Source organism: Coregonus lavaretus, assembly GCF_964263955.1.
Source record: "Coregonus lavaretus genome assembly, contig: HAP1_SCAFFOLD_4472, whole genome shotgun sequence".
Lineage (NCBI taxonomy): Eukaryota > Metazoa > Chordata > Actinopteri > Salmoniformes > Salmonidae > Coregonus > Coregonus lavaretus.
This window is the reverse complement of record NW_028158746.1, coordinates 22,055-42,500: the sequence shown is the minus strand read 5'-3', so window position 1 is coordinate 42,500 and position 20,446 is coordinate 22,055. Positions and strand designations below refer to the sequence as shown.

The window sequence follows — 20,446 nt, the reverse complement described above, 5'->3', positions numbered from 1 at the left end:
ATACTGCTGCTGTTACCACTATACTGCTGTTACCACTATACTGCTGTTACCACTATACTGCTGCTGTTACCACTATACTGCTGCTGTTACCACTATACTGCTGTTACCACTATACTGCTGCTGTTACCACTATACTGCTGCTGTTACCACTATACTGCTGTTACCACTATACTGCTGCTGTTACCACTATACTGCTGCTGTTACCACTATACTGCTGTTACCACTATACTGCTGTTACCACTATACTGCTGCTGTTACCACTATACTGCTGCTGTTACCACTATACTGCTGCTGTTACCACTATACTGCTGCTGTTACCACTATACTTCTGCTGTTACCACTATACTGCTGTTACCACTATACTGCTGCTGTTACCACTATACTGCTGCTGTTACCACTATACTGCTGCTGTTACCACTATACTGCTGTTACCACTATACTGCTGCTGTTACCACTATACTGCTGTTACCACTATACTGCTGTTACCACTATACTGCTGTTACCACTATACTGCTGCTGTTACCACTATACTGCTGCTGTTACAACTATACTGCTGTTACCACTATACTGCTGCTGTTACCACTATACTGCTGTTACCACTATACTGCTGCTGTTACCACTATACTGCTGTTACCACTATACTGCTGCTGTTACCACTATACTGCTGTTACCACTATACTGCTGTTACCACTATACTGCTGCTGTTACCACTATACTGCTGCTGTTACCACTATACTGCTGCTGTTACCACTATACTGCTGCTGTTACCACTATACTGCTGTTACCACTATACTGCTGTTACCACTATACTGCTGTTACCATTATACTACTGCTGTTACCACTATACTGCTGCTGTTACCACTATACTGCTGTTACCACTATACTGCTGTTACCACTATACTGCTGCTGTTACCACTATACTGCTGCTGTTACCACTATACTGCTGCTGTTACCACTATACTGCGGCTGTTACCATTATACTTCGGCTGTTACCACTATACTGCTGCTGTTACCACTATACTGCTGCTGTTACCACTATACCGCTGCTGTTACCACTATACTGCTGTTACCACTATACTGCTGTTACCACTATACTACTGCTGTTACCACTATACTGCTGCTGTTACCACTATACTGCTGTTACCACTATACTGCTGCTGTTACCACTATACTGCTGCTGTTACCACTATACTGCTGTTACCACTATACTGCAGCTGTTACCAATATACTGCTGCTGTTACCACTATACTGCTGCTGTTACCACTATACTGCTGCTGTTACCACTATACTGCTGTTACCACTATACTGCTGCTGTTACCACTATACTGCTGTTACCACTATACTGCTGCTGTTACCACTATACTGCTGCTGTTACCACTATACTGCTGCTGTTACCACTATACTGCTGCTGTTACCACTATACTGATGCTGTTACCACTATACTGCTGCTGTTACCACTATACTGCTGTTACCACTATACTGCTGCTGTTACCACTATACTGCTGCTGTTACCACTATACTGCTGCTGTTACCACTATACTGCTGCTGTTACCACTATACTGCTGCTGTTACCACTATACTGCTGTTACCACTATACTGCGGCTGTTACCACTATACTGCTGCTGTTACCACTATACTGCTGCTGTTACCACTATACTGCTGCTGTTACCACTATACTGCTGTTACCACTATACTGCTGCTGTTACCACTATACTGCTGCTGTTACCACTATACTGCTGCTGTTACCACTATACTGCTGCTGTTACCACTATACTGCTGTTACCACTATACTGCTGCTGTTACCACTATACTGCTGCTGTTACCACTATACTGCTGCTGTTACCACTATACTGCTGCTGTTACCACTATACTGCTGCTGTTACCACTATACTGCTGCTGTTACCACTATACTGCTGCTGTTACCACTATACTGCTGTTACCACTATACTGCTGCTGTTACCACTATACTGCTGCTGTTACCACTATACTGCTGCTGTTACCACTATACTGCTGTTACCACTATACTACTGCTGTTACCACTATACTGCTGCTGTTACCACTATACTGCTGTTACCACTATACTGCTGTTACCACTATACTGCTGCTGTTACCACTATACTGCTGTTACCACTATACTGCTGCTGTTACCACTATACTGCTGCTGTTACAACTATACTGCTGCTGTTACCACTATACTGCTGCTGTTACCACTATACTGCTGTTACCACTATACTGCTGCTGTTACCACTATATTGCTGTTACCACTATACTGCTGCTGTTACCACTATACTGCTGTTACCACTATACTGCTGCTGTTACCACTATACTGCTGTTACCACTATACTGCTGCTGTTACCACTATACTGCTGTTACCACTATACTGCTGCTGTTACCACTATACTGCTGCTGTTACCACTATACTGCTGCTGTTACCACTATACTACTGTTACCACTATACTACTGCTGTTACCACTATACTGCTGCTGTTACCACTATACTGCTGTTACCACTATACTGCTGTTACCACTATACTGCTGTTACCATTATACTACTGCTGTTACCACTATACTGCTGCTGTTACCACTATACTGCTGTTACCACTATACTGCTGTTACCACTATACTGCTGCTGTTACCACTATACTGCTGTTACCACTATACTGCTGCTTCAGCTGCTGCTTAAACCTCCTGTTAGGAAACTGGGCCAGCTCCGACACCTCAGTATGTGTCTCTGTCTATGTGTGTGTGTGTGTGTGTGTGTGTGTGTGTGTGTGTGTGTGTGTGTGTGTGTGTGTGTGTGATCACACAGTGAGTGATATAGATAGTGTTCTGAGTGAGGTCATATCATTCTGTGTTTTTCTGACAGGTCAACACACAGAAGGTGGAGACAACCTAGAGAGAATCAGCGCTGGACATCTTGTCTCAACGTAAAGAGACTCACCAAGAAGGAGAACAGACAGGGACCTCACAGAGAGCCGGATTACAGCCAGATCCTCACGGTGGGAGCCGTGTAAAGACTGGAGACTATCTAAAGAGGAGAACTGAGAAAAAGCAGAGACTCACGGTCGGTACTGAAGTCGTCTATCAGGATGATCTCCTGGATCAGAGAGGGAGGGCTCCTCATCAGGACACTGAGAGACGGAGGGAAAGGGCAGCATTAAACACTATATTGAGGGTCAATTCTTCATTGTGAAAGGCATACAATGGTTCCTTACCTTTTGATGGTGCGTAGCAGGGTGGAGCGAGCTTCATTGTGGAAGGTGATGATGATGCTCGTAGGAGGAAGGTTAGCGTCATAATTCACGGAGGCACACCTACAAACAATAAGAAGAAGCATTGTTTTAGTAACGTTGTTTTAGTAACGTTGTTTTAGTAACGTTGTTTTAGTAACATTGTTTTAGTAACATTGTTTTAGTAACGTATTCACAGCTACTGTGCATCTTGTCCTGTTCGTCCTTCACATGAAAGCAACACCACTATAAATCCTAATCAATGTTTGCTTTTTATAACTACTAAGACACCTGTAGTGCCGTGTGTCTCTGATGGCCCGTTCGGAGCCGAGTCGGTCGCTCTCAGCCAGGTTGAAGGCGTGGTCTCTGTAGGGGTCGTCTCCCGCCTTGAGCTGTTTCTCCAACAGGTAGGCCTTCTCATCGAAACCACCTATGAGCTGACCCTGCTGCTCTGCCCACGGGGACTGGGTCATCTCCAGGGGGAAGAACACACAGAAGTTAGAGTTTAGACGTTGCAGCACACAGAGGTCAGGGGTCAAAAAAACAGGAAGCTGGGGTGAGAAGGAAAGATGGGTTACCAGTTAGAAAATATATGGCTCTGGTTAGAAGATGTTTCACTCTTATTGATGTCAACTCTCATCTCTCACACTGTAGATGTTTGGTAACGTTGTCAACCCTGTTTGAAAATCCACAGTCACATTTTCCATCATCCTCAAAGGTGTGAGACACCCAGTCTCTAGCACCCAGTCTCTAGCACCCAGTCTCCAGCACCCAGTCTCTAGCACCCAGTCTCTAGCACCCAGTCTCCAGCACCCAGTCTCCAGCACCCAGTCTCTAGCACCCAGTCTCTAGCACCCAGTCTCTAGCACCCAGTCTCCAGCACCCAGTCTCTAGCACCCAGTCTCTAGCACCCAGTCTCTAGCACCCAGTCTCTATCACCCAGTCTCTAGCACCCAGTCTCTAGCACCCAGTCTCCAGCACCCAGTCTCCAGCACCCAGTCTCTAGCACCCAGTCTCTAGCACCCAGTCTCTAGCACCCAGTCTCCAGCACCCAGTCTCTAGCACCCAGTCTCCAGCACCCAGTCTCTAGCACCCAGTCTCTAGCACCCAGTCTCCAGCACCCAGTCTCTAGCACCCAGTCTCTAGCACCCAGTCTCTAGCACCCAGTCTCCAGCACCCAGTCTCCAGCACCCAGTCTCTAGCACCCAGTCTCTAGCACCCAGTCTCTAGCACCCAGTCTCCAGCACCCAGTCTCTAGCACCCAGTCTCTAGCACCCAGTCTCTAGCACCCAGTCTCCAGCACCCAGTCTCCAGCACCCAGTCTCTAGCACCCAGTCTCCAGCACCCAGTCTCCAGCACCCAGTCTCCAGCACCCAGTCTCCAGCACCCAGTCTCTAGCACCCAGTCTCTATCACCCAGTCTCTAGCACCCAGTCTCTAGCACCCAGTCTCTATCACCCAGTCTCTAGCACCCAGTCTCTATCACCCAGTCTCCAGCACCCAGTCTCTATCACCCAGTCTCTAGCACCCAGTCTCTAGCACCCAGTCTCTAGCACCCAGTCTCTAGCACCCAGTCTCCAGCACCCAGTCTCTAGCACCCAGTCTCTAGCACCCAGTCTCTAGCACCCAGTCTCCAGCACCCAGTCTCTAGCACCCAGTCTCTAGCACCCAGTCTCTAGCACCCAGTCTCCAGCACCCAGTCTCCAGCACCCAGTCTCCAGCACCCAGTCTCCAGCACCCAGTCTCTAGCACCCAGTCTCCAGCACCCAGTCTCCAGCACCCAGTCTCTAGCACCCAGTCTCTAGCACCCAGTCTCCAGCACCCAGTCTCCAGCACCCAGTCTCTAGCACCCAGTCTCCAGCACCCAGTCTCCAGCACCCAGTCTCTAGCACCCAGTCTCCAGCACCCAGTCTCTAGCACGACTCTAATGTTGTCTGCATGAACTGCACTCTAACTGGACCCTTTTAACCCAGATATTTCATCATAACGAGTGTTTCCATTCGAATGTAATTGATAATAATAATAATAATATGCCATTTAGCAGACGCTTTTATCCAAAGCGACTTACAGTCATGCGTGCATACATTTTTTGTGTATGGGTGGTCCCAGGGATCGAACCCACTACCTTGGCGTTACAAGCGCCGTGCTCTACCAGCTGAGCTACAGAGGACCACAGAGGACACAGAGGATAGAGAGAGACAGAGAAAAACAGAGGAGGTGTAGGAGTGAGACAGAGGACACAGAGGAGGTGGTGGAGTGAGACAGAGGACACAGGGGAGGTGGTGGAGTGAGACAGAGGACACAGAGGAGATGTAGGAGAGAGACAGAGGACACAGAGGAGGTGTAGGAGTGAGACAGAGGACACAGAGGAGGTGTAGGAGTGAGACAGAGGACACAGAGGAGGTGGTGGAGTGAGACAGAGGACACAGGGGAGGTGGTGGAGTGAGACAGAGGACACAGAGGAGGTGTAGGAGAGAGACAGAGGAGGTGTAGGAGTGAGACAGAGGACACAGAGGAGGTGTAGGAGTGAGACAGAGGACACAGAGGAGGTGTAGGAGTGAGACAGAGGACACAGAGGAGGTGTAGGAGAGAGACAGAGGACACAGAGGAGGTGTAGGAGAGAGACAGAGGACACAGAGGAGGTGGTGGAGTGAGACAGAGGACACAGAGGAGGTGTAGGAGAGAGACAGAGGACACAGGGGAGGTGTAGGAGTGAGACAGAGGACACAGAGGAGGTGTAGGAGAGAGACAGACGAAACAGAGGAGGTGTAGGAGTGAGACAGAGGACACAGAGGAGGTGTAGGAGTGAGACAGAGGACACAGAGGAGGTGTAGGAGAGAGACAGAGGACACAGAGGAGGTGTAGGAGAGAGACAGAGAAAAACAGAGGAGGTGTAGGAGAGAGACAGAGGACACAGAGGAGGTGTAGGAGTGAGACAGAGAAAAACAGAGGAGGTGTAGGAGAGAGACAGAGGACACAGAGGAGGTGTAGGAGTGAGACAGGGGACACAGAGGAGGTGTAGGAGAGAGACAGAGGACACAGAGGAGGTGTAGGAGTGAGACAGAGGACACAGAGGAGGTGTAGGAGTGAGACAGACGAAACAGAGGAGGTGTAGGAGTGAGACAGAGGACACAGAGGAGGTGTAGGAGTGAGACAGACGAAACAGAGGAGGTGTAGGAGTGAGACAGAGGACACAGAGGCGGTGTAGGAGTGAGACAGAGGAGGTGTAGGAGTGAGACAGAGGACACAGAGGAGGTGTAGGAGTGAGACAGAGGAGGTGTAGGAGTGAGACAGAGGAGGTGTAGGAGTGAGACAGAGGACACAGAGGACACAGAGGAGGTGTAGGAGTGAGACAGAGGAAACAGAGGAGGTGTAGGAGTGAGACAGACGAAACAGAGGAGGTGTAGGAGTGAGACAGAGAAAAACAGAGGAGGTGTAGGAGTGAGACAGAGGACACAGAGGAGGTGTAGGAGTGAGACAGACGAAACAGAGGAGGTGTAGGAGTGAGACAGAGGAAACAGAGGAGGTGTAGGAGTGAGACAGAGGACACAGAGGAGGTGTAGGAGTGAGACAGAGGACATAGAGGAGGTGTAGGAGAGAGACAGAGGACATAGAGGAGGTGTAGGAGAGAGACAGAGGACACAGAGGAGGTGTTGGAGTGAGACAGAGGACACAGAGGAGGTGTAGGAGTGAGACAGAGGACACAGAGGAGGTGTAGGAGTGAGACAGAGGACACAGAGGAGGTGTAGGAGAGAGACAGAGGACACAGAGGAGGTGTAGGAGAGAGACAGAGGACACAGAGGAGGTGTAGGAGTGAGACAGAGGACACAGAGGAGGTGTAGGAGAGAGACAGAGGACACAGAGGAGGTGTAGGAGTGAGACAGAGGACACAGAGGAGGTGTAGGAGTGAGACAGAGGACACAGAGGAGGTGTAGGAGTGAGACAGAGGACACAGAGGAGGTGTAGGAGAGAGACAGAGGAAACAGAGGAGGTGTAGGAGTGAGACAGAGGACACAGAGGAGGTGTAGGAGAGAGACAGAGGACACAGAGGAGGTGTAGGAGTGAGACAGAGGACACAGAGGAGGTGTAGGAGAGAGACAGAGGACACAGAGGAGGTGGTGGAGAGAGACAGAGGACACAGAGGAGGTGTAGGAGTTAGACGGAGGAAACAGAGGAGGTGGTGGAGAGAGACAGAGGACATAGAGGAGGTGTAGGAGTGAGACAGAGGACACAGAGGAGGTGTAGGAGAGAGACAGAGGACACATAGGAGGTGTAGGAGTGAGACAGAGGACACAGAGGAGGTGTAGGAGTGAGACAGAGGACATAGAGGAGGTGTAGGAGAGAGACAGAGGACACAGAGGAGGTGTAGGAGTGAGACAGAGGACACAGAGGAGGTGTAGGAGTGAGACAGAGGAGGTGTAGGAGTGAGACAGAGGACACAGAGGAGGTGTAGGAGTGAGACAGAGGACACAGAGGAGGTGGTGGAGAGAGACAGAGGAGGTGTAGGAGAGAGAGGCTGAGAGGAAAATAAAGTGGAAGAGAGGAGTGGAAGGATGATACAGGTGAATGTGAATATGAATATTTGAAGGAGGGGGGAGATGTTGTCTGAGGGAAAGAGGATAGAATAGAGGAGGAATGGAAAGAGAACAGAGAGAACTGCATTCTTCAGTTCTGTGTTATTAATGGTCTGTCAGGGGAGAGGCTTAAAGCTTAGCGCACACACGCTCACACACACGCTCACACACACACACACACACACACACACACACACACACACACACACACACACACACACACACACACACGCTCACACACACACACACACACACACACACACACGCACACACCTAGAGAATAGAACTCGCTTAGATTAACTCCCATCCAGTTCTCTCTCAGGCACAATCATGACCTCACTTTCCATTTCTCAGGAGAAGACAACAAACGGACAGAACCTGAGTCCCAAATGACCCCCTGTTCCCTATATAGTACACTACTTTTGAACAGGACCCATAGGGCTCCGGTCAAAGGTAGTGCACTGTGTAGGGGAACAGGGGGGCATTTGGGACTCCGCCTTTCAGAAGCTGCGGAAAGCACTTCCAATCCTAATCCAGTGAATTAAATATGACCTTCGGCTTCCATTAGAAGGTGGAACTCAATATATGTGATGTCTACAGGGTCTCATAGATATACAGAAGTGTCTGATCTAAAATATCAGATTTATGGCCAGATTAGTAGATTAGGCACATTTAAACAGGAAGAATGGTTAATTTACTGTCTCCACAGACAGACACACTCACTGCTATTACTAAGAACCGTAAATGTACAGAATTCCCTGATTAGTGATCGCTCTCTACCCACCTCTGTGGTCACGTGATTACAGATGGCAGGAGTGCCCTCTGTCTAACTCTATGGTCAGGTATTTAAGCGGGCAAGTTGGTCCTCACCTCTGTTTTGTTTGTGTGGGATTTCAGCCGCTAATGGCCAAGCCAACCAGCCATTTATCTGTTTTCCTTTGTTACATGTAGTTGGTAATGGACTTATGTTTATTGACATTTCAACTTTGTGTGCAGTTGCACTATGATGTTAATTAGGCTTGCTTTATTATGATGTTAAATAGGCCTGCTTTATTATACTGATCTATATTAAGCTTGGTCTCATGGTTGTGACTACCTTGGGGGATCTGGAGACATAATTGGCCATCAAACCCAATTACAAGCAGGGCTCTTATGACCTCATTTCAACGGTCTGAGACTCACTGCATTCTCAGATAACATATTTAGCCTATCATGAAGTGACACTGCCACATCTAGCAACCGGATGGCTCGCAAAACCACACACACATGCACAAAGTTGTGCTAAGAGGGTGCCATACAGCATGGAAGAGGAGGGGGGGGATTGAGCTCAATACAGCGTGGAAGAGGAGGGGGGGGGGGGGTTGAACTCAATACAGCATGGAAGAGGAGGGGGGGTTGAGCTCAATACAGCATGGAAGAGGGGGGGGGGGGTTGAGATCAATACAGCATGGAAGAGGAGGGGGGGGTTGAGATCAATACAGCATGGAAGAGGAGGGGGGGGTTGAACTCAATACAGCATGGAAGAGGAGGGGGGGTTGAGCTCAATACAGCGTGGAAGAGGAGGGGGGGGATTGAGCTCAATACAGCGTGGAAGAGGAGGGGGGGGGGGTTGAACTCAATACAGCATGGAAGAGGAGGGGGGGGATTGAGCTCAATACAGCATGGAAGAGGAGGGGGGGTTGAGATCAATACAGCATGGAAGAGGAGGGGGGGTTGAGCTCAATACAGCATGGAAGAGGAGGGGGGGTTGAGCTCAATACAGCATGGAAGAGGAGGGGGGGGGTTGAACTCAATACAGCATGGAAGAGGAGGGGGGGGGTTGAGATCAATACAGCATGGAAGAGGGGGAGGGGTTGAGCTCAATACAGCATGGAAGAGGAGGGGGGGGGGTTGAACTCAATACAGCATGGAAGAGGAGGGGGGGTTGAGCTCAATACAGAATGGAAGAGGAGGGGGGGGGTTGAGCTCAATACAGCATGGAAGAGGAGGGGAGAGGTTGAGCTCAATACAGCAGGGAAGAGGAGGGGGGGGGGTTGAGCTCAATACAGCATGGAAGAGGAGGGGGGGTTGAGCTCAATATAGCATGGAAGAGGAGGGGAGAGGTTGAGCTCAATACAGCAGGGAAGAGGAGGGGGGAGGTTGAGCTCAATACAGCATGGAAGAGGAGGGGGGGGTTGAGCTCAATACAGCATGGAAGAGGAGGGGAGAGGTTGAGCTCAATACAGCATGGAAGAGGAGGGGAGAGGTTGAGCTCAATACAGCAGGGAAGAGGAGGGGGGGGTTGAGCTCAATACAGCATGGAAGAGGAGGGGAGAGGTTGAGCTCAATACAGAATGGAAGAGGAGGGGGGGTTGAGCTCAATACAGCATGGAAGAGGAGGGGGAGAGGTTGAGCTCAATACAGCATGGAAGAGGAGGAGGGGGGTTGAACTCAATACAGCATGGAAGAGGAGGGGGGGGTTGAGCTCAATACAGCATGGAAGGGGGGGGGGTGAGATCAATACAGCATGGAAGAGGGGGGGGGTGAGATCAATACAGCATGGAAGAGGGGGGGTTGAGATCAATACAGCATGGAAGAGGAGGGGGGGTTGAGCTCAAAACAGCATGGAAGGGGGGGGTTGAGCTCAATACAGCATGGAAGGGGGGGAGGGGGGTTGAGATCAATACAGCAGGGAAGAGGAGGGGGGTTGAGATCAATACAGCATGGAAGAGGAGGGGGGGGTGAGATCAATACAGCATGGAAGAGGAGGGGGGTTGAGATCAATACAGCATGGAAGAGGAGGGGGGGGGGTGAGATCAATACAGCAGGGAAGAGGAGGGGGGTTGAGATCAATACAGCATGGAAGAGGAGTGGGGGTTGAGCTCAATACAGCATGGAAGAGGAGGGGGGGGGGTTGAACTCAATACAGCATGGAAGAGGAGGGGGGGTTGAGCTCAATACAGCATGGAAGAGGGGGGGGGGGTTGAGCTCAATACAGCATGGAAGAGGAGGAGAAAGATTGAGCTCAATACAGCATGGAAGAGGAGGGGGGGTTGAGCTCAATACAGCATGGAAGAGGAGGGGGGGGTTGAGCTCAATACAGCAGGGAAGAGGAGGGGGGGGTTGGGCTCAATACAGCTTGGAAATGGCGGGGGGGGGGGGGTTGAGCTCAATACAGCGTGGGAGGGGGGGGGGGTTGAGATCAATACAGCATGGAAGAGGAGGGGGGGGGTGAGATCAATACAGCATGGAAGAGGAGGGGGGGGTTGAGATCAATACAGCATGGAAGAGGAGGGGGGTTGAGATCAATACAGCATGGAAGAGGAGGGGGGGGGTTGAGATCAATACAGCATGGAAGAGGAGGGGGGGGTTGAGATCAATACAGCATGGAAGAGGAGGGGGGGGGTTGAGATCAATACAGCATGGCAGAGGAGGGGGGGGGTTGAGATCAATACAGCATGGAAGAGGAGGGGGGGGTGCTCAATACAGCATGGAAGAGGGGGGGGGTTGAGCTCAATACAGCAGGGAAGAGAAGGGGGGGGTTGAGCTCAATACAACAGGGAAGAGAAGGGGGGGGGGTTGAGCTCATGGAAAAGTAAATATAATGTAGTGATGCAAACAAAACTCAAATTACATTACATTACAGTACTGTTATGATTACATCACTGAATCTAATTTAATACCATGGCTACTAAAGGAAATTATAGAAAGAAGGAGGAAGAGAGGGAGGGAGGGAGGGAGGAAATAATTTTCCAGCCCTAACGCCAGGTTTCGGGCAATTTACCTGTCTTATATCAGGTCGCTTGCGCTCAGATGGGAGGGTTTGAAATATTTGAGGTTTGTCCTTAAAAACATGACCCAAAGTGCTAATTTCCGGCAGCGCTGATGGGGATATAAGGCCAACGAAAAGCTGCTTTTAGCGGTAACGCAATTGGTTATGGCATGAATTTTGACAGTGGAGACACAGCCTATCAAGTCTTGACGCACACTGCCCATATGCGCATGGAACAAGAGTAGCCTAACGTGCTTTTGGTGCCTGTATACTTCCCATTTAGTTTTATCTGATAAAAACCAAGCATAGCCTCCCCTTCTGTCAATTAAGGCTTTTTTTGTCTGCCCAATGCAATCTCGAAGTAGTCAAGACTGTCGACAAAGGATGTGACTCCTGAGACCGCTTGGAAATAAATATGAATCACCAAAGCTTTATGAAAATATCAAGTTTGAGAGGAGTTGAACAGTGAGCTGAGATTCCCTTTTTATCGAAGTATTGTAGGCAGGCCCACGTGATTTTGGACGTGTGTAAAAACCCCTGCATGATGTAGGCTACGTGTCCACGTCCATCATGTGGTCCTCTGTAGCTCAATTGGTAGAGCATAGTGGGTTCGATCCCCGGGACCACCCATACGTAAAAATGTATGCACACATGACTGTAAGTCGCTTTGGATATATGGCATATTATTATTAGACGAGAACCTCGGTGAATACCGGCGAACCTCATATTTAGAACTTATCTGTAACCTGTACAAATTCCTTGTTTTCCATTTTATATCTTCAAAACCCAAGCCCTCCCTTAGGCCTGCTATAGAGAAGGCTGGTTCAACAGCAATGCATGTCTTTATCCTGGCGATTTTATTGTTGTTTTTCATTTCATTTTATTACAACCAGAATCTATTAGAATGATTCACCTTCCTGGTTTTCTGGTGACAACGTCCGTGGCGCGCATGCAATACAACTTCTGGAGACGTGTGAATGCGATCTGATCTGTAAAATGTGTTCCGATTATTGTTGATAAAACACAGGCCTGTTTAGGAGCAGTAGAACGGTGAGTGGACATTCTCCCTTCCTGTTTATATTGGCTCTTTTGTCCAGCTACTGTGAAAAGTTTGGATGTGCGTAAAACCCTCCATAGTCTGCGTAAAACCCTCCATAGTCTGCGTTGTTTTAATATTATATGCCCACGGGGAGAAATGATGCTGCCTGTAAGTGTGACGTAGCCTATTGAAAACAAGTTGTTGTTTCGTTTTGTTTAGAATTTGATTATAATTATTTGTTCTCTTTTTAGAACTAGGATAATTAATTTAATATTGGTTATTGACAATGTTTGGCATGTCCATGCTCAGCCATAATGCAATTTACAGTAGGCCTAGCCCCTATATCAGTGTGAAGTCTATTGAAGCCATGCAATTACGTTAGAACAATGTGGACTGCAAATGGATTCAAGTTAACATATTTAGGAAAGATAGGTCTACATTTTTCGTCATATTTCGTTTCTGTAAGCCATTTAACAAACTATAAATGGACTAACGTTGGAATTGGAGTTGATTCCAAGGCAATACATAAAATACAGTAAATACACTACTTGAAGCAACGACATACAGTGGCAAGAAAAGGTATGTGAACCCTTCGGAATTACCTGGATTTCTGCAGAAATTGGTCATAAAATGTGATCTGATCTTCATCTAAGTCACAACAACAGACAAACACAGTGTGCTTAAACTAATAACACACAAATTATTGTATTTTTCTTGTCTATATTGAATACATCATTTAAACATTCACAGTGTAGGTTGGGGAAAGTGTGTGAACCCCCATAGGCTAATGACTTCTCCGAAAGCTAATTGGAGTCAGGAGTCAGCTAACCTGGAGCCAATCAATGAGACGAGATTGGAGATGTTGGTTAGAGCTGCCTTGCCTTATAAAAACACTCACAAAATGTGAGTTCGCTATTCACAAGAAGCATTGCCTGATGTGAACCAAGCCTCGAACAAAATAGATCTCAGAAGACCTAAGATTAAGAATTGTTGACTTGCATAAAGCTGGAAAGGGTTACAAAAGTATCTCTAAAAACCTTGATGTTCATCAGTCCACGGTAAGACAAATGGTCTATAAATGGAGAAAGTTCAACACTGTTGCTACTCTCCCTAGGAGTGGCCGTCCTGCAGAGATGACTGCAAGAGCACAGCGCAGAACGCTCAACGAGGTTAAGAAGAATCCTAGAGTGCCAGCTAAAGACTTACAGAAATCTCAGGAACACGCTAACATCTCTGTTGACGAGTCTACGATACGTAAAACACTAAACAAGAATGGTGTTCATGGGAGGACACCACGGAAGAAGCCACTGCTGTCCCAAAAAAAAAAACATTGCTGCACGTCTGAAGTTCGCAAAAGAGCACCTGGATGTTCCACAGCACTACTGGCAAAATATTCTGTGGACAAATTAAACGAAAGTTGAGTTGTTTGGAAGGAAGGAACACACACTAACCAGTGACAGTTGGTCTAATTCCTTATCGTACTGTATCCTAGGTTACACACAGGGACTCATGACTGGGCCAAGACATAAGTCATCATGAATGATGTCAGGAACCCTGGTTGTCAAGGGCACCCTGTTTCCATGGAACCACAAAGAGAGAGCATGGAGTGCAGCAAGCTGGTGTTCCATTCTATATTGTAGACACACTAATGGAATGCTCACGGTTAGGGTTGGGTGGGTTAGGTGTTAGGGTTGGGTGGGTTAGGTGTTAGGGTTGGGTGGGTTAGGTATTAGGTATTAGGGTGGGGTGGGTTAGGTGTTAGGGTTGGGTGGGTTAGGTATTAGGGTTGGGTGGGTTAGGTGTTAGGGTTGGGTGGGTTAGGTGTTAGGGTTGGGTGGGTTAGGTGTTAGGGTTGGGTGGGTTAGGTGTTAGGGTTGGGTGGGTTAGGTATTAGGTGTTAGGGTTGGGTGGGTTAGGTATTAGGGTTGGGTGGGTTAGGTATTAGGTGTTAGGGTTGGGTGGGTTAGGTGTTAGGGTGGGGTGGGTTAGGTGTTAGGGTTGGGTGGGTTAGGTATTAGGGTTGGGTGGGTTAGGTATTAGGGTTGGGTGGGTTAGGTGTTAGGGTTGGGTGGGTTAGGTGTTAGGGTTGGGTGGGTTAGGTATTAGGGTTGGGTGGGTTAGGTATTAGGGTTGGGTGGGTTAGGTGTTAGGGTTGGGTGGGTTAGGTGTTAGGGTTGGGTGGGTTAGGTGTTAGGGTTGGGTGGGTTAGGTGTTAGGGTTGGGTGGGTTAGGTGTTAGGGTTGGGTGGGTTAGGTATTAGGGTTGGGTGGGTTAGGTGTTAGGGTTGGGTGGGTTAGGTGTTAGGGTTGGGTGGGTTAGGTATTAGGGTTGGGTGGGTTAGGTATTAGGTATTAGGGTTGGGTGGGTTAGGTGTTAGGGTTGGGTGGGTTAGGTATTAGGGTTGGGTGGGTTAGGTATTAGGGTTGGGTGGGTTAGGTATTAGGGTTGGGTGGGTTAGGTGTTAGGGTGGGGTGGGTTAGGTGTTAGGGTTGGGTGGGTTAGGTGTTAGGGTGGGGTGGGTTAGGTGTTAGGGTTGGGTGGGTTAGGTATTAGGGTTGGGTGGGTTAGGTATTAGGGTTGGGTGGGTTAGGTATTAGGGTTGGGTGGGTTAGGTGTTAGGGTGGGGTGGGTTAGGTGTTAGGGTTGGGTGGGTTAGGTGTTAGGGTTGGGTGGGTTAGGTATTAGGGTTGGGTGGGTTAGGTATTAGGGTTGGGTGGGTTAGGTGTTAGGGTTGGGTGGGTTAGGTGTTAGGGTTGGGTGGGTTAGGTATTAGGGTTGGGTGGGTTAGGTGTTAGGGTGGGGTGGGTTAGGTGTTAGGGTTGGGTGGGTTAGGTATTAGGGTTGGGTGGGTTAGGTATTAGGGTTGGGTGGGTTAGGTGTTAGGGTTGGGTGGGTTAGGTGTTAGGGTTGGGTGGGTTAGGTATTAGGGTTGGGTGGGTTAGGTATTAGGGTTGGGTGGGTTAGGTGTTAGGGTTGGGTGGGTTAGGTGTTAGGGTTGGGTGGGTTAGGTGTTAGGGTTGGGTGGGTTAGGTGTTAGGGTTGGGTGGGTTAGGTGTTAGGGTTGGGTGGGTTAGGTGTTAGGGTTGGGTGGGTTAGGTGTTAGGGTTGGGTGGGTTAGGTATTAGGGTTGGGTGGGTTAGGTGTTAGGGTTGGGTGGGTTAGGTGTTAGGGTTGGGTGGGTTAGGTATTAGGGTTGGGTGGGTTAGGTATTAGGTATTAGGGTTGGGTGGGTTAGGTGTTAGGGTTGGGTGGGTTAGGTATTAGGGTTGGGTGGGTTAGGTATTAGGGTTGGGTGGGTTAGGTATTAGGGTTGGGTGGGTTAGGTGTTAGGGTGGGGTGGGTTAGGTGTTAGGGTTGGGTGGGTTAGGTGTTAGGGTGGGGTGGGTTAGGTGTTAGGGTTGGGTGGGTTAGGTATTAGGGTTGGGTGGGTTAGGTATTAGGGTTGGGTGGGTTAGGTGTTAGGGTTGGGTGGGTTAGGTGTTAGGGTTGGGTGGGTTAGGTGTTAGGGTTGGGTGGGTTAGGTATTAGGGTTGGGTGGGTTAGGTATTAGGGTTGGGTGGGTTAGGTGTTAGGGTTGGGTGGGTTAGGGTTGGGTGGGTTAGGTATTAGGGTGGGGTGGGTTAGGTGTTAGGGTTGGGTGGGTTAGGTTTTAGGTGTTAGGGTTGGGTGGGTTAGGTGTTAGGGTTGGGTGGGTTAGGTGTTAGGGTGGGGTGGGTTAGGTATTAGGGTTGGGTGGGTTAGGTGTTAGGGTGGGGTGGGTTAGGTATTAGGGTTGGGTGGGTTAGGTGTTAGGGTGGGGTGGGTTAGGTATTAGGTGTTAGGGTTGGGTGGTTTAGGTGTTAGGGTTGGGTGTTAGGGTGGGGTGGGTTAGGTGTTAGGGTTGGGTGGGTTAGGTATTAGGGTTGGGTGGGTTAGGTATTAGGGTTGGGTGGGTTAGGTATTAGGGTTGGGTGGGTTAGGTGTTAGGGTGGGGTGGGTTAGGTGTTAGGGTGGGGTGGGTTAGGTATTAGGGTTGGGTGGGTTAGGTGTTAGGGTTGGGTGGGTTAGGTGTTAGGGTTGGGTGTTAGGGTGGGGTGGGTTAGGTGTTAGGGTTGGGTGGGTTAGGTATTAGGGTTGGGTGGGTTAGGTGTTAGGGTTGGGTGGGTTAGGTGTTAGGGTTGGGTGGGTTAGGTATTAGGGTTGGGTGGGTTAGGTATTAGGGTTGGGTGGGTTAGGTGTTAGGGTTGGGTGGGTTAGGTATTAGGGTTGGGTGGGTTAGGTATTAGGGTTGGGTGGGTTAGGTGTTAGGGTTGGGTGGGTTAGGTATTAGGTGTTAGGGTTGGGTGGGTGGGTGGGTTAGGTATTAGGTGTTAGGGTGGGTTGGGTGGGTGGGTTAGGTGTTAGGGTTGGGTGGGTTAGGTATTAGGTGTTAGGGTTGGGTGGGTGGGTTAGGTGTTAGGGTTGGGTGGGTTAGGTGTTAGGGTTGGGTGGGTTAGGTATTAGGTGTTAGGGTTGGGTGGGTTAGGTATTAGGTGTCACAGTTACGGTTGGGGTTAAGGTTAGGACTATTTGTCCTAGCCATCCATAGCCAGAGGGATAGTTGCTTGTGAACAAATCCTGGAATGCACCTTGGAAAGCACCTAACCGTAATGCACCTTGGGATATGGCTGTTTGGGCCTACAATTGTTTTTATTGATGGGCCCAGTCACTCTTTGATGGTGCTCTGAATGTGCAATTAACAGTGTGGCTTTAAGAAGATGTCTTCCACACATCTGCACACAACTCATTGTAAAACAGAAAACGTAGATGTGATTGGGCTGTTGTTTTTACTACAGTTAGGTCTACAAAACACTGAGATCACAGAACATGGCACCATGTGTTTGCTTGCTGGTTGACCTCATCTGGTAAACTCGCACCTCTCTACCTGGAGACTGAAGTCTATTGTACAGCTTGGGTAGCCTATTGACCTTACGGTGGTATAGGCCTTCATCAACAACCTCTTCATATTTTCTCCAGTCACAATGAAAAACATTGGCACGTGTGAGGGCCATTGGGAGGACTAGGGGCCACATCAGCATGAGGGTCTTTCTTCCAATGTGCGGAGCCACGAAGCACAGCTGACTGGATTTAATTGATCTAGTAAAAAAACTCTCCCTCCGTTTCTTGGAGCACTCTTCCCGAACTTTACTCGTTTTACAGCTCCATCAAGGACCTGCTATAAATGTAATGCTCCATTTCTAGTTATGATAAAACTGTCTGTCAGGAATTATAGGCCGCAATATAAAGACTCTCTGATTGGGTCACGAGAAACAAACACTAACTGTAGAACATGCAGAGAATAGATGATTAGTCCTGAAGAGAACATGTCATTATTTTCCTATAGGTCATAGACCCAAGGGCCGACTAGCCATTAACCTGAGTAAACTATACGGAAACATCCCTGACAGTAAAATCCTAAAATAGCCTAGGTGTGTAGGGTTGGGGTAGGTTATTTTCTAGATGTAATCTGTCACTCCCCAACCGTGCAGGCGGGCCTACAGGTATCCTGCAGCTACATGGGCGGGCCTACAGGTATCCTGCAGCTACATGGGCGGGCCTACAGGTATCCTGCAGCTACATGGGCGGGCCTACAGGTATCCTGCAGCTACATGGCCAATTTAATACCACTCAACTTTGGCAAGAATCGCAAAGGCATGTCGACCACGTATAGCAGTGATTTTTCCATGCACCTAGACACACAGAGCGTTAAGATGTCATGAGAAAAAAAAACTATGTCGCATGAAGACAAAGGAATAGAGGCGTCAATATGGGAAAGAAGAGAGATATCATCCATCCCCTGTTCACGAACCGTCTTTAAAGGCTACAGACCTACATTTGTCCTCCCACCCATATGCCATTTTTTTGGTATCTAAACTGTTCAATGGGTCTCGGTTTATATTGCAGAGAATATGCTCTAGGTTCTACAACACAGTCATAACAGTTCTGTATCTACGCTCCAGAAGGCGGTTAGTTGCGGGCAGCTCGGCTCTCAGGGCTATCTCGGTTTTCTCCCTCATCCTTCAGAGTCTTATGGAAAGCCTCTTATGGGTTATTCAGGTCCTGTGGCAGCCTTCGACCAAAGGGCAATGGACGAGAGCGAAGGACGTGCAAATAATGCAACAACGGTAGCAGAAAAGCATAGGGTATTTAGAGCTCTGATTAAGTACATGAAATGGACCCACAGCGTCGACGCACAGGTTCTTTGCGTCAAATACATACAGGCAGCATAGGCTTAGTGAGGAGGTGGGTGAACAGTACCTCCAGCTGTGCACCACAACACAGATCACCCAACGTACATCAACATGCAACACACACCCCCCCTCCCTGGCTGTGCTGTGTGAGGCGAGCTGCAGCCGCACATAGCACAGCCAGCCGCTTTCCTTCCAGCAGAGAGAGAGCGCCGCAGCGCAGTCTGTCGCTCTTCCCTTATCTCTCATCCAGCTCTGCTACTCTCCTCTCAACCTGTCACTTACGATCAGCGGAATGGTCCTGTGACTGTCGTCTCGGTGGATGTCCAGTCGTCCGGCATGGCTCCTGCTGCCCCCGACGCGGGGTTGCGAGGCCGTGGACGGGGATGATGAGTGCGGCTTATTGTCCTGCCACAGGTAATAGAATGTTCCCAGAATCCACGCTACAGTCAAAATTGCGATGGCGTTGGCCCGTATCCTGCGCATTGTGAGCCCATAAGGAGAGCTCCGTCCCCCGGAGATATGCCCAGATGGTTCAGGTTCGGTGGATCGGAAGACGGAGCGGGAGGAGGAGAGGTGGTGATGGCTCCGCACCGCAGCAAACAGCCTCGGAGCTATTCTGATGGAGAGAACGAGCGGTCCCTATGCAGAGATTTCCTCACTCACAGAGCCGTGCGCGGTCCTAGCGCCAGGATGATCCTTCCGAAGTGTCGTCACTCACTGGCTGCTACGCTAAGAGGCTAAAGTCTGGCTGCATTACTCACAGATTTTCTCCGTTTGGTTTCTGTTAGAATAGACACTCACAGTACCGTTTACATAATCAATAGAGACAACCCTGACTAAACAAGAATGACTGGATTAATTGTCTCTAATGTGGTTTTAATAAAAAGCCTATTTGAGAAACTCCACCAAGCAACTCAAGTCAACTAAAACGACCAAGGAGGCGAAACCGAATGACTGTTATTTTGGCTGGTCTGGGATTTCGTTCTTTCACAAGGGAAATCCAGGCAGGCAGACAGACAGACAGGCAGGCAGGCAGGCAGGCAGGCAGGCAGGCAGGCAGGCAGACAGACAGGATGGTCAGGTCACACCTGGGCAACGTCTTAAATGGTACCCTATTCCCTATGTAGTGCAGCCCAATGGGCCCTGGTGAGAAGCAGTGCACTACTGGGCTAGGCTACCACACCATTAGACACTGAGAATGCCAAGTTTTCCTGTCTGAAACAAACATTGGCAACATGATCCAGAGGGGTGCGGGAACGGGGTAAGGGGGGAAAATGGGTGTGGGACCCTATTCCCTACGTAGAACCAGGGAGAAATGAGAGGGTAGAACTCTCTCTCCCCCCTCCCTCTGTCTCTCCCCTCCCAACCCTCCCTCCCTCACTCCCTCCCTCTCTCTCCCCCCTCCCTCTGTCTCTCCCCTCCCAACCCTCCCTCCCTCACTCCCTCCCTCTCTCTCCCCTCCTCCCTCACTCCCTCCCTCTCTCTCCTTCCTCACTCTCCCCTCCTCCCTCCCTCCCTCCCTCCCTCCCTCTCTCTCCCCTCCTCCCTCACCCTCTCCCTCTCTCTCCCCTCCTCCCTCACTCTCCCCTCCTCCCTCACTCCCTCCCTCTCTCTCCCCTCCTCCCTCTCTCCCTCCCACCCTCCC

At 49.4% G+C, this 20,446-nt stretch overlaps 1 protein-coding gene across 1 annotated transcript in view; it reads right to left on the bottom strand.

Annotated features, from left to right (window-relative positions):
• LOC311123644 (polypeptide N-acetylgalactosaminyltransferase 16-like) overlaps positions 1-19,284 on the bottom strand; it is a gene marked incomplete at both ends in the record, with an annotated part of 25,930 nt that extends 6,646 nt beyond the window's left edge. Inside the window, 4 exons of the mRNA XM_084197888.1 lie at positions 3,063-3,130; positions 3,215-3,313; positions 3,521-3,702; positions 19,084-19,284. Of these exons, the coding sequence (XP_084054014.1) occupies positions 3,063-3,130; positions 3,215-3,313; positions 3,521-3,702; positions 19,084-19,284 (550 nt within the window). The remainder of the gene's footprint in view (positions 1-3,062; positions 3,131-3,214; positions 3,314-3,520; positions 3,703-19,083) is intronic.
• Positions 19,285-20,446: the final 1,162 nt, after the last annotated feature.